Source organism: Nanorana parkeri, unplaced genomic scaffold, assembly GCF_000935625.1.
Source record: "Nanorana parkeri isolate BGI_ZX_2015 unplaced genomic scaffold, ASM93562v1 scaffold9, whole genome shotgun sequence".
NCBI classification, from domain to species: Eukaryota; Metazoa; Chordata; class Amphibia; order Anura; family Dicroglossidae; genus Nanorana; species Nanorana parkeri.
In genome coordinates, this window is record NW_017306277.1 from 1,284,177 (window position 1) to 1,296,924 (window position 12,748).

At 41.6% G+C, this 12,748-nt stretch overlaps 1 protein-coding gene across 2 annotated transcripts in view; it reads left to right on the forward strand.

Annotated features, from left to right (window-relative positions):
- The window catches only part of PTPRG (protein tyrosine phosphatase, receptor type G), a 486,631-nt gene that overhangs the window by 215,992 nt on the left and 257,891 nt on the right, over window positions 1-12,748 (forward strand). For both annotated transcript variants that reach the window (XM_018554682.1, XM_018554674.1), the window contains exon 3: window positions 10,649-10,828. In XM_018554682.1, coding sequence (XP_018410184.1) covers window positions 10,649-10,828 — 180 coding nt within the window. The remainder of the gene's footprint in view (window positions 1-10,648; window positions 10,829-12,748) is intronic.

Genomic DNA, 12,748 nt, shown 5'->3' on the forward strand with positions numbered 1-12,748 from the left:
ACACCTTTCGGTCTCCTTAGGGTTTAGATTAGATATATACATTGGATAACTCAATTTGTGTTCAAGGTTTAATTTACACCCCTTTTCTGTTCCCTAACAATTTAGTACCCTTTAAAGTATCTAAAACCAAACTTTTTTTTTTAAGTGGGGGCGGGGTTTGGACTGGACTTCCACCCGCATGTGTACTTAAGATTTTCATGGAGGAGGAGGGAAGTAGTATGGCAGTAACATGAATATACAACTCATTGAACTGAATCAATAAGAGAGTTGGGCTTTAACACTGAACGTAAAAAAAAAAAAAACTTTACTTAAAACTTCTTCTTTTTGCATAAACATTCCCCAAGGGTGTCTATTCCACCCAGTCTCCTGCTGCATCATTCTCATTTGCAGTTATCAGAACCCAGCGAATAAGAAGGTTTGAGTCTTTTGCTTGTCTGCGGAAAGTAGTTTTCCCGATGCACTCTGCTTCATGTCACTGAGTAATGATAACACGGAGAGAATTTAATTTAAACGAGGTAGAGGGGGGAAAAAAATTACACAGAAGAGGCAGGAAATGGCAAAGCCGGTGAGACGGTAAAGCACCGGCGGCCCCTCAGCTGGGTGGCTGGTGCGTGATAAATTCTGTGTTTATTTAAGCAGTTGTCCTACCATGAACGCTACACACTGCAAGGTGCATAATACAATCATATAGCATTGTTTTTTTTCCTGCTTCACTAGATTCAGTCACGAGTCTGAGATTAAATTATGAATTAAACTCTGGAGGCTGTGTGCGCGCAGTCGGATCGATATGATTTGGATCACTAACGACTAATTTAATACAGTGCTGCTTGATGATATTCTAAGCTGCAGTGCAAATTTTTATTAGTGCAAGTGGTAAGAGTCTGCGGGACAAACAAAGGGGCTGACACATCAAGGTTATATGCTTATATCCACTTGGATATATATTTTCTTCAAATTAACAAGTCACTTTATTATGTAAAACAAGTTTTGATAATACTAAAGCAGAACTCCAAAACTAAAGAACTTATGACTCAAACAGTATTATATAAAAAAAAAAAAAAATGTGTATTGAAGGGGTAAAACGTTTGTCAGGTTTCCAATGATTTCTTTGTTCCTTTTGGGATGTACCCTTACCCCCACTTCCCCAAGACAATTACATTGATAAGGACAGAATGTCCTTGGGCAATCTCTACAGAGGCCCAGGCAGCAATTAAACCTAGAAAGAGTGTTATCCTTTTCCCACTGCACCAAGTTGCCCTGTTTCCCAAGTCCATTCTAAAATATTTCCATAATACAGATGTTAAATCCAGAAATCCTTATTGCTGGTCACATAACACACGCAAACCTTTTTTCTCTCGTGTTCTCTTCAGTAGATGTGTGGTCTTTAATGATGCAGATAATGGCTCTCACGTAGTGAAGCAAATTCTGTTCTCTCCATCATTCTCCCACAAGCTCAGGCTGGTGGTTAGACCCTGAAGGGGTGTGTCCATGACAGCCTTGGCTCACAGGAAGAGAGGAGATTAATGTTGGACATCATGTAACCTGATAAATGAGAATCATTTAGAACTGAAGCAGAATTTGGAGGATAGCGCTGGAGCTTGAGGAGGATGAGTAATGCTTGGGAGGTAGGTGGGCAAACTTTGGAAAATGAACTACATTTTCAGAACATTCCGATCAGAAATTAGTTGATACCAGTCATAAATGTTGTTGCTATATCTGACCTCTCCTTTTAAAAATACTTGTTGCTTGTCCATTATTCTGATTCTTTGACTTTAGTACTTTGAGTCAAAGACTCCTTTCAGTTATAGGGAGGCTCCTAGGGCACCCAGGAAGTCCACAGACAACAAAAGGCATTTGCAGGCCTATTAGAAAAATTGTGTATCTCGTTTGCTTTTCTGCTAAGCACTGCGTCCATAAGCATAATATAAGCACAGGAACCTAGCTGCTGTTGTGGCCAATGTGTTACTGAAATTTTGTTGCCTCTCGTTATCCTTAACTTCATCCTTTAACCCTTGATGAACTTGGCTTGGGGCCTTAGGCGTAGCTTGTTTCTGTTTGAAGAGATGCTCCCATTGGCCATACATAATTAATTAGGTTGCATCGTTAGTCACTGAGGTTGCTGTTTAGTAAGTGCAAGGCTGTTGAGAAAGACATAAATAAAGCAATGAGTGAATATTTCTCCATCTGTCAGACTGAAGGTCTCTGTTGGTGCATAGTACTTGCATCCTTACCACACAAGATGCCAGCTTTTAATAAGAAGCTGGGGACCACGGTATGCACAATTGAGTGTTGACATTTGCTAGCTAGCGGGTTTCTGTACCCAATAAAGATAAAAACTGCTGCAGAATATGGTGTTTTAGATTACTGGTGTAAGCTGTAGACAACAGGAACTAACGGCTTTGAAACATTTAGTACGTACAAGGCGCCACTCTTCAGGCTAAAAGCAACTTTATTGTTCAAGTTCCAGCATGAACACGGACACACCAACCCACTCCTTTTTCTGACGCATCTTGCCACCCTAGTGGAGCATAATCATAGAGCAGATGGTTGAGGGAACAAAAGGAGTGAAATTCAAAAGTAAACACAACATGACATGCACACAATACATTGTAATCTGTTATGATTACATTACTGTATCAAACCATGTCACCTCAGTTTTGTCGCTAGAGCTTTGTCCAGTGCCCTGCCTGCACTTTTACCGTTCTTTCTGCCTGGAAACTTGAGAACGTCCATGGCATCCAAACATATTGCACCCTTGTTTGGACAAATGTCAGTGTTTTTGGTTTGATTACATTATTGAATTGTATTATTTATATTTTTTGTAATTTATTATATTATAATTTATGATTTTCTGTTTTAAATATCATACCCGGGATGTCTACTTGACTCTTGTTTGGACAGATTTAAAGTGAGTTATTCCTAAGAATTACAGGCCTATAATATAAAACATCAAATTTCCATGCAAAACAATGTACCGCTTTGACATTCAAAAATACTGACATAAGACCGCCAGGGAGGTTAATACCGTGTTTCCCCGAAAATAAGACACTGTCTTATATTTTTTGGGGCTCAACAAAACACTCTAGGTCTTCTTTTCGGGGTAGGTCTTATTTTTTATTTTAATGTACAACAATCCAAAATTAATGCAAATCCAAATTAAATAATCCAAAATGGTAAAGTCAAGAATAGGGTGATCAGGGCAATTAGGGGCGCCGTACCTTTCCAAGAGCATTTTGGTAACCAATCGCTGGCCAGAATGAGCGAAGCGTGCTTTTACTATCGATTCCTCACAGGCAGAGTGCCCAGAGTTGGTATGACTCCGGCTGTGACGGGAGTCGGCGCTATAGAGGAAGCATTCGCTTATGCGGCTCTGCTCCCTCCACTGCTGCCTCACATCCTCTAGCGCTGGCTTCTTTGGCACCGCCGATTCTCTCCCGCGGCTCTTCAAGTTCCCCCTTATGCCACCACCAGCCGTGGGAAAGGTCACAACTAGGTCTTATTTTCGGGGTAGGTCTTCTATTTGAGCAATTCCCACAAAATAGTACTAGGTCTTTTCATCGGGGTAGGTCTTATTTTCGGGGAAACAGGGTACTACTTTAAATATGTGAATATCAATTCGCCTGTGCAAAGGTAGGATTGGCATTCTCTCAGCAACTGGAGAATATATTCACATCTTCACTATACTTGCAGAGATCAGGGCTAGGGAGCCATTTTTGTCTTGAGCTGCACAAGCGCCAATAAGAAATGCCATCTGAGGTCCCGCTGGGGAGATTTCTTTTAACTTCTTGTCCCACTGATAGTGATGTCACCAGACAGGTAGTCAGGAGATATCTGTAATGGGGACACAAAAATGGAGTTCTAGCCTTCAGCAACCCCCCAACTCTCCCCCATTTGCAGTTTCTCAGTGTCTACTCTGGTTACAACATAGTCAGTGGGACAGATAGAGGGGACATCGCCCCAACAGAGATTCAAACCATGATGAAGGTTCTAACTGTTATATCAAAAAATGTTGTGTGTGGAAAAATGGAGAAAATCTCAACTTACTTTATAGACTGGGTCAGATTTTGTGTAGCCAAAATAGGCCTTGATCCAGGGAACCATGGCCACCTAGGACATCACCCTGCCCCCCTTCATTATGTTGTTGACCATTTGGTAAAACTTTCCCCTGTATAATAAAGGTCTCTAGACTGCCCCCCTACCTGCCAATCTGGCTGGATCTTCATTGTTTGGCATATTTTATGCATTTTTGTTGGTGGAATATTGTACTGTGTATATACAGTATTTCTAATGTATAAATGAGGCAGTTTACCTTATCACACTCCAAAGAAGAAGAAAAAAAAATGTTAAGGGAAGCAATCCGGTTTAATCTTGGCAATCTACTCCTCAATCACACACTTAATACACAATTTATGTATTTGTGGCTCCAAAATATTTTAATCTTCTGAAAATTAATTGTGAAACAATTAACCCTAATATAGAGCATATTATATTCTGTTCAGGTTTTTTTCTTTTTTTTTATTGGCTACACTTAATTTTCTGTTCTGTAAGTTAATTTAATAGCTTGAACCACTGAATGGTAGGATTGAATTAACATGCTGTTATTTAATTAACTTTTTGCTTGTCTTTCGTAGGGCTTTTTAGGACACTTCTTCTGTGTATATAAAATAAGCTTGAAACACAGTTTAAAAGAAACGCTTCAATTACCTATCGTGAGCGTAGTCTTCCAGCTTTGTGGTTAAATGTTTCCTGGGAACGTGGGAGACTACATAAATTGTGAACTCTCCTCTCCAGTTTTATTGCTCAGGGAAGATTAAATGCCTTCTAAAATAAGTGTGATTTAATGGTAAGGGCAATTCCATCCAAGGGTTTGCGTGTGGCAGGGGTATATAAAGATTAAAGTGACTTTTTCCACTTAAAGGAGAACTATGAGGTGAGTGCTTTTCACTCACCTCATAGTTCTAGCCGACCTGTGACAATGAGACTGTCACAGGTCGGCTCAGTAGATCGGGAGGTGAGCGAACACATACCGGGTTCGCTCGCCTCTCGATCCTGTCACGGCTCTCTGCCGTGACAGGGGGAGGGGCTGGATTCCCCTCTCCCCGCTCCGATCTGCCAGCGCTGACTGGCGGAACGGACGGGGGAGGGGGCGGGTACAGCTGGCTCTGCCTCTAGATAGGCAGAGCCAGCTGTCACTCACGCAGCTGGGCGGATCCCGTCATCTAAGTCGTGATCGGTTGCGGCGTCTCAGTATACCGCGAGCTGTAGCTTGCGGTATACTGAGCTTAGGGTAACGGGAGGACGCTAGTTTGTGTCCTCCCGTTACCCTAAGGAGAACTATGGGGAAAAACACTGACCACATAGTTCTCCTTTAAGAAAAAAAAAAATATGCTAGCAGATATATGTACTGACACCCACTGTCCTAGTGGTACCTTTTCATGCCTGAAGCAGCTTTCGTTGACCTCACTCTGCCTTTCTAAATGAGCAAATGTCCATTGAGAGTTTGCCCACTGCATGCAGATTTCCTATTCTGCCTATCACAATGGGCAACCTCAAAGGCCCACAGAAATTCCTTTATTTCATCCGGGCTGCAGACCTCCACTGCCAAGTCCTGGGCTGTATCTGGTTGCTTTTTACCTAAAATGTAGCAGCCGCTGACGTTTCCTTTGCCACGCATCATTCTCACTTTTTTCCCTTTTCTGAAATGTGAGAAGGTGTTGTATTGAAGTATGCAGATTAATTTTGGGTGCCTAGGATCAAGAGAAACATTGCTGACCTCTCGTTTTGCAAAAGCTGGTGTCCTGGCAGGTATTCTGACACTCCGGTGTTAATATTTTGGGTTACAACCCAGATCAAGAATGCAAACAAGGACTTTACAATTTACCCTGACTTTTATTGTGGGTATACTTGTCAGAAAGTATTAAAGTTAGTAGGTCAGCATAAAAGCCAGTCATGTAACATGTTCAGGAGGAGGTTAGAAGTGGAAGCTTTCTTATTAATAGAAAAGGGACCTTTTATTTAGTCCCTCTACAACCCCAAGTTTGCTCACCACCCCATATTGCTGTCATCACACTGGGTCCTCTTTTAGGAACAGAGACTTCACTCTATGGTCTATGCGCTTACAGATGGAAAGTGTAGAGCAAGCAACAGTGCAAGAGCAAGGTCACTGCAGCAATGCAAGTCCCTTTTCCAGCATTGGACAGATTCCAGGAAGGCGGCCATCCAGGTGCATGTACAGGGGATACCAACAGCGCTATATACAAAAGGCTGAAGAGTTTGGAGAAGTGAACAATCTAGGCCAAAATAGCTGTATCCAGTTCAGCTCACTTTCTAGTTCAGCTATGTTCCAGATTGTTCACTTATCCTTCCTTCTCCAAACTCTTTACCCTTTAGGCCTTGTTCACAACAAGCGCAGAGCAGTTACAGACAGGAGCAAAACTGCGTCCAATGTATTCCAATGGTATTTTTAGCTCCAGTTCACATCACAGCGTTCAGTTCCAAAGCAGGTAAAAAAAACTGCAGCAGGCCCTATTTTACCTGCTCTGGAACGCATCAAAACGCATGCAAACACCTGGAACACACTGAAAGCCCATTTTAAACTAAAAAAAATATATTTTTTGAAAACTAAAAATGGCCCTGAACACACACACACACACACACACACACACACACACACACACACATATAATTACATAATATATTAAAGTTCTAGTTCATAAAATAATCCCACCTATAATTTCCATTTCAAGGGAACTTTTGTTAAACCATACACCATTCTTGTTTCCCTATTCTTGACCAAAATTTAGTATACTGTACTATCACCATAACCTCTTAATTCAAGGAGACTACAGGACTCACAGCCCTACCCCCTGCTTTTATATTGGCTTAAAGAAGAATTTCAGGCAAAACTTTTGTTAACCCTTGCAGTTGCACTGCAAGGGTTAACTGCTCATTTCTGTCTAGGTTCTAAAATTAAGTTATACTCTCCTGAATGGAGAAGCCAGCTTGCTCTTAGACAGCTCCTTCCAGCCTTTCTCCCCCCTCCGCTGCAGCAGTCTAAGGTCCCATAAATCACAATGTTCTATAGAGTGTGTGTAGACATGAGGGCGCTGAGGAGGAGACAGGCTTCAGAGACTGGAGAAGCGGGGAGCCGGCTTGGCAGTTCAGGTGAGTATAACTTATTTTTAGCACCTAGACAAAAATGAGCAGTTAACCCTTAAAGTTTGGGGCTATTCCCACTGCTAGGGTTAATAAAAGTTTTGCCTGGCGTTCTTTAAATGGTAAGCTTATTCTTTAATTGCTAGAATGTAACCCTTGCTTTGATAATATTGATGTGATATTTGTGTAGTTGGCAGAGCAATCGATGAAGACATCTTCATATATCCAATATGATTGCTCTTTTCAGACCAGGCCGCTTGGTAGGAACAATCTTATGTGGTATCAACCATAAGAGCTTGTTGTGTTCACGTATAAAGCCTCTTGAGAGGAAAGAACCACCCGCTTTATCGATTCTTTAGGCCAAATGTAGCCTGCTCTGTGTGACGCGCGGCTGCGTTCCACAGACGGAAGAGTACTTCAGATGGATTTTGCCTTGCTCTCTTCAGCCTGATCTCTGATACCCAGCTTCGCCTATGAGGCATTATCTCTAGCTTGATGTGCAGTATTTTGCTCAGTTTATATCCCCGTTGAGAAGTGGTTGACTTTTCCCTGCAATGGCGAATGTTGGTTTTCAGCTCTTCAGATACATTTTAAATGTGGAAGACTTTTAACATAGAATATTCTTTTACATGAGAACGAAAAAAGCTACGTTTTTTCCTGAAAGTGTAAAAAAAACCCCACAAAGTTCTTGTCCTCAGCTTGCGATAGGTAGAAGAAAGCATTAATTCCATTGTTTTATTGTTTTTCCTGTGCTTTTGAATCTGCAGAATACATTGGAGGATCACTGAATCGCAAGATGACTTCTTTATTTGTTACAGCAAACATAATTCAATTCGCACAACACCCATTGATTTCACAAAGACCAATGCTCTCAAAGACCAACTGCACTGTGTGCAGTGCGAAATGCGTATGGTACATGTCCAGTTTGTGCTGACAAATACAGAAGTTTTCCTATAATTCAGTAATTTTAGTTGATCGCCCAGTTTATTGTGGATACTTTGGAAGAAATAAGCAGAGGGGTGAATTACACTAGTTTAGCAGGAGCTGTGTAAATTGTTTTATGCTGGCTTAAAATTGATTGGTTGTTAGGAGTCATCTGAGACTGTTAGTTGCCATTTCGTTTGGTGAAACAACGCAGTTTAAGAGAAACATGTGGGGGCGGGGGTGGGGGCTGGGTCCTTCCCAGAGCTCTACTCTCTCAACACATGTCTTGCCTGAAGAAGGGGATCCTGCGTAACCCCAAAACGTTGTATTTCCATCAATAAAATATGCTCTATTCACTATTTGAAGTGTCGGTGCCCCATCTTTACTTTGTGTTTGTCACGGCACCATCCGTTGGTCACTGCAGCACCCGCCAGTTGTTTTTGGACTAAGCGGTCAGTCCGTGGACTACTAAACACAGGCACAGTGATGATGTCCCAACTACTGTGTTTGCAAAGGCATTTGCCGCACGCAGCATTGATTTATATCCTTTGTGCCTATTGATAGATATATTTAAAAAAAATTGTGCCCGGAGTTCAGCTTTAAGAGCCCTTTCAGACGTGCTTTCCGATCAGGTCCGTCTGTTTTCCAGGCAGACCTGATTAAAAGCCCAATGTTAGTCTATAGGCAGCTGGATCTAAACGGATGGGCATTTGTTTACATCTGGTGACCCCCAGCTCCGGTCTGGATAAACGAACTGATCAGAGTTCATAGCCGATTCAGTACACGCCAACATGTGTCATCAACAATGGTGACATCCATTCTGATCCGCAGGGGATCTGTGCATGAATCCCCTCCTGATTGAACTGTATGAAAGGGGCCTAAGTAAACCTGTTGCTTTGACTCTAAAGCCCTTGAATACCATACATCACTTACAGGATATTGAAAGCTACGTACCGCTTCTGTGCCAAGATCTTGGTGACAAAAACACTGGTCTGCTGTGCAAGTAATAGCAGATATGCATGTACCCGGGGGTATGTTATGTAAAGTAAGACCCATTTTAAATTCTCTTTGTTGCGTAAAGTTTGCATTAAATCGTTTCAAAATACATTTAAAAAAAGAATTGTACAGTTTATCAGACTTGTACAATTTATCAAAATGGCCCCATTCTCTGCTCTTTCTGTTTCCGCTGCTTACTCAGGACATGGCATTAAACTAGATGATCATGCTGTGGTTTTATTTCCATAAAACCTGAACATTTACAGGAACTTTAATCTCCTTCATCCCAGTAGAAAAACTGTCTTACCGCTACCTAGAAGTCCCGTCTTTGCCCTTTTCTCTCTTGGATTAATCCCCCTTTTATTCCTCCACTCAGTAACCTAAGGAAGCTCTTGTACTCTTAGCTCATTGTAGACTTTCCTTTCAAGCGCAGTATGAAAACTTCTTCTATTTGCTTGGCAGGATACTAACTTCCTATTTTATGTTTGCAAACAGTAAGGTATTTGCAACAATTTGTTTTGGCCATTATCCAACAAGATAGAAATGTAGAAACATTGCATCACCATGTTGGCAAAAGATTTTCAATGTAATCTTATTTAGTTGATCTTTTTTTGAGACAGCTTCTCTGTTTGTAACCCTAAAGGCAAAATTAATTTGGCTTTTACTTCCAGGCGGTTTTATACTGCTGTGAGGTTGAGTATGTTTCAAGTATGACTAAAGCGGTGGAGTTACAAAGTACAGTTTCATGTTTCTGACAAATGTGATGATATAAAGCAGTTTGCTGAAATCATTGAAGGTTGCATTCGCCTTTTGCACCCGCCGTTTGCACCCCTTTTGCATAAAGGTGACCGTGCACACAAAGGGGTAGGTTTAAAAAAATATATAAGAAGCAGCTTTAAAAATAATCTGTCAGAGTAAATTAAATTATTATTTATTATTATTATACAGGATTTGTATAGCGTCAAATGTTTGCACAGCGCTTTCCATAATAAGGAAGACATTACAATCGCAATACAATTCAAGACAAGATGGCAAGGAGGGCCCTGCCCCTGAGGGCTTACAATCTAAAAGTTCCATACCTGCAGGCCATTCACACCCTACTGCCGCTACCCCCTGAAACTTGGATGAAAAACTCCTATATAGTAAACATTGGCCATCCTACTTTGAGGTGAGGAGGCACCAAATGTTGGATGAGTCTAGCAACAAGGCAGGATGGGCAATAAAACCTATATTAGAGTTTATCAGCCAGGCTTTGGTTGAGAAGAGGGCTTGAAAAGGACTCTTGGTAGAGATTTTGTTTCACTTCCTGTTATGTCTGCAAGAGAAAGTACGGGCAGATTTTCCCACATTATGGCACATACATAATTTAAAAAAGCTCTAATCCTATGAGAGAACAAGTTTTGATTTGCATTTCGTTTTAACTGTATAAATGATAAATATTGCTTGATTTATCTTGGATGGACTCTTAAAGAGCCACAGTAATGAGTGGTTAATGTTAGTCTTTGCTTGTCGCTATGTAGACACATGGGGTCTGTGTCTATATATTCTAAAAAAATGTTTTTATTTATTTCAGGTGTGTATGGACCAGAACACTGGGTAATGGCCAGCCCGGATTGTGGAGGTCTCCACCAGTCCCCTATAGATATTGTGGATTACACAGCCAGCATGAAGGATGAGTACCGGGAGTTGTACCTTGAAGGATTCGAGAACGAGTCTTCTAACAAGACCTGGATGAAGAACACGGGGAAAACAGGTGAATGATCAGATTCTGTCAATGTTTAAAACCCTGTAATGACTAATTTAGAAACTGTGTGCAAGTCTATTACACTCAGGAGAACTGCTTGTTAGATATCTTCCCTCCTTAGTCACTGCGTCCTCTACATTGCTGCCTTCATTAGGAAGAATATATATAAAGTGATACTGCAGTTTAATAGATTTTTTAATTTTATTAGGGGGGTTGTAGTTAGAAAATAAACTAAAATAAAAGTCTAGTTCATGTTCAATGAGCGTGCATTTAGAGTTATTGCAGAGTTCACATTAAAGTAATTTCTGATATGACAGACACAGTTTTACAAGCATGTCCTTCCATATTATTGTTCTTGTATTAAATTTGTTGATGAGCTACTGGTTGAATCTCTCAGTAGCCCAGGGCAAGTGGTATGTGTCTCTTCAAGGCTGGTTCACACCACAAACAGTGCGTTCTAGAGCGGTCAGGCTCTGGAACGCACTGTATTGCACGCCGGCTGGCTACGTTTAGGGGCGGGAGGGGGCCTGGCGGTGCATTGAAGTCAATGGCACATCAATGCGATCACCCGCATGCGTGGCACATTAATGCTTTCATTCTGGTCTAGTGTGATCTGCAAAAATGCTGCAAGCACCATTTTTGCAGATTGCACTGGGCCAGAACGCAGGCACTACTGTTCCACACATCCGGGTGCGGGTGATTGCACTGCGGGCAGGGGGTGTGGCTGTGGTGCCATTGACTTCAATACACCGCCCCGCCCCCTCCCACCCCTGAATGCAGGGAGCAGGCCGGATTGCGATACAGAGCCTGACCACTCTGGAGCGCACTGTTTGTGGTGTGAACTGGCCCTAACTGTTGAGACAAAGGGGATGATTTACTAAAGGCAAATAGATTGTTCATTTGGCAAGGGAATTTTCGCTTCACTTTGATGAGGTAAAGCTCCTCTGACTTCAATCATCCAGTCAAGTGCAAGCAAAAAAAAAAAGTTTTAATTTTTTTTTCTTGCATGTGATTTTGTATTATTTGCAAAGCCTTTAGTAAATTGACCCCAAAATATGAGCGACACAGTAGGTGTGGTGTTTTTAATCATTCTGCCAACTCAGACTTTTATCCTAAGTAGGAGCAGTAAAGCACAGCCATTGTGTAGCCATGGGAAGCAAAACCGGTCCACCATATGCAGTGAACAAAAATAGCTGCTCCATGTACAAATAAAATTACAAACATATACATTTAATTAGTCTGAATTTTTAAAACACTGATTCTATGTTTATCACTCAAAACTTTTTTCCCTGCTCATTAAAAAAAATAAAACTCAAAACTTTTTTATTTGAAATCTCAAGTCTGGGCTTGGGTCCACACTCTCCCTCCTGCCCCCAACGAAGCACCCATGACACAACGCTGTAACTTTAGAAATGGTGTCTTTGGCTGGACCCAATGATACAGGACCTCTTTTGCCACCAGTGGGCGGACTTTAAATGCTGTAGAGGGTGGCACCATGTAATGAGATTGTCCTTCTAGGAGTTCAGGGCAGGGGCGGAGCCTTGATGCCCTGGACTCACAGATAATCAATTAAATGGGCCATTGACATCATGCAGTCCAGAGCGGCATATGTGGCTGGATCAGTGAGTCTACGGGGGACAGCATCTGAGATTGGCGAGTATAGCATTTGGAGCTGCTTTTTAATTTTTATTTAGCTGCTTCTAATAGATCAAATTTTTCCTTTTGGCTGTAGCTGGAATTTGGTTGAAGAACCCTGAAAATATTTACCTCTCATGATTACTTCTACAGCAAGTGGCCATATGACTAGATGCCAAGGCATGTCCCCCACCATGCACTGTTCTTCCATCCTCCAAGTCCTACATCATTGATTTGTCCTGTAGTGACATATACGGGTCAAAGGAAAACATTTGGCACCCAGTGGGGGGGACA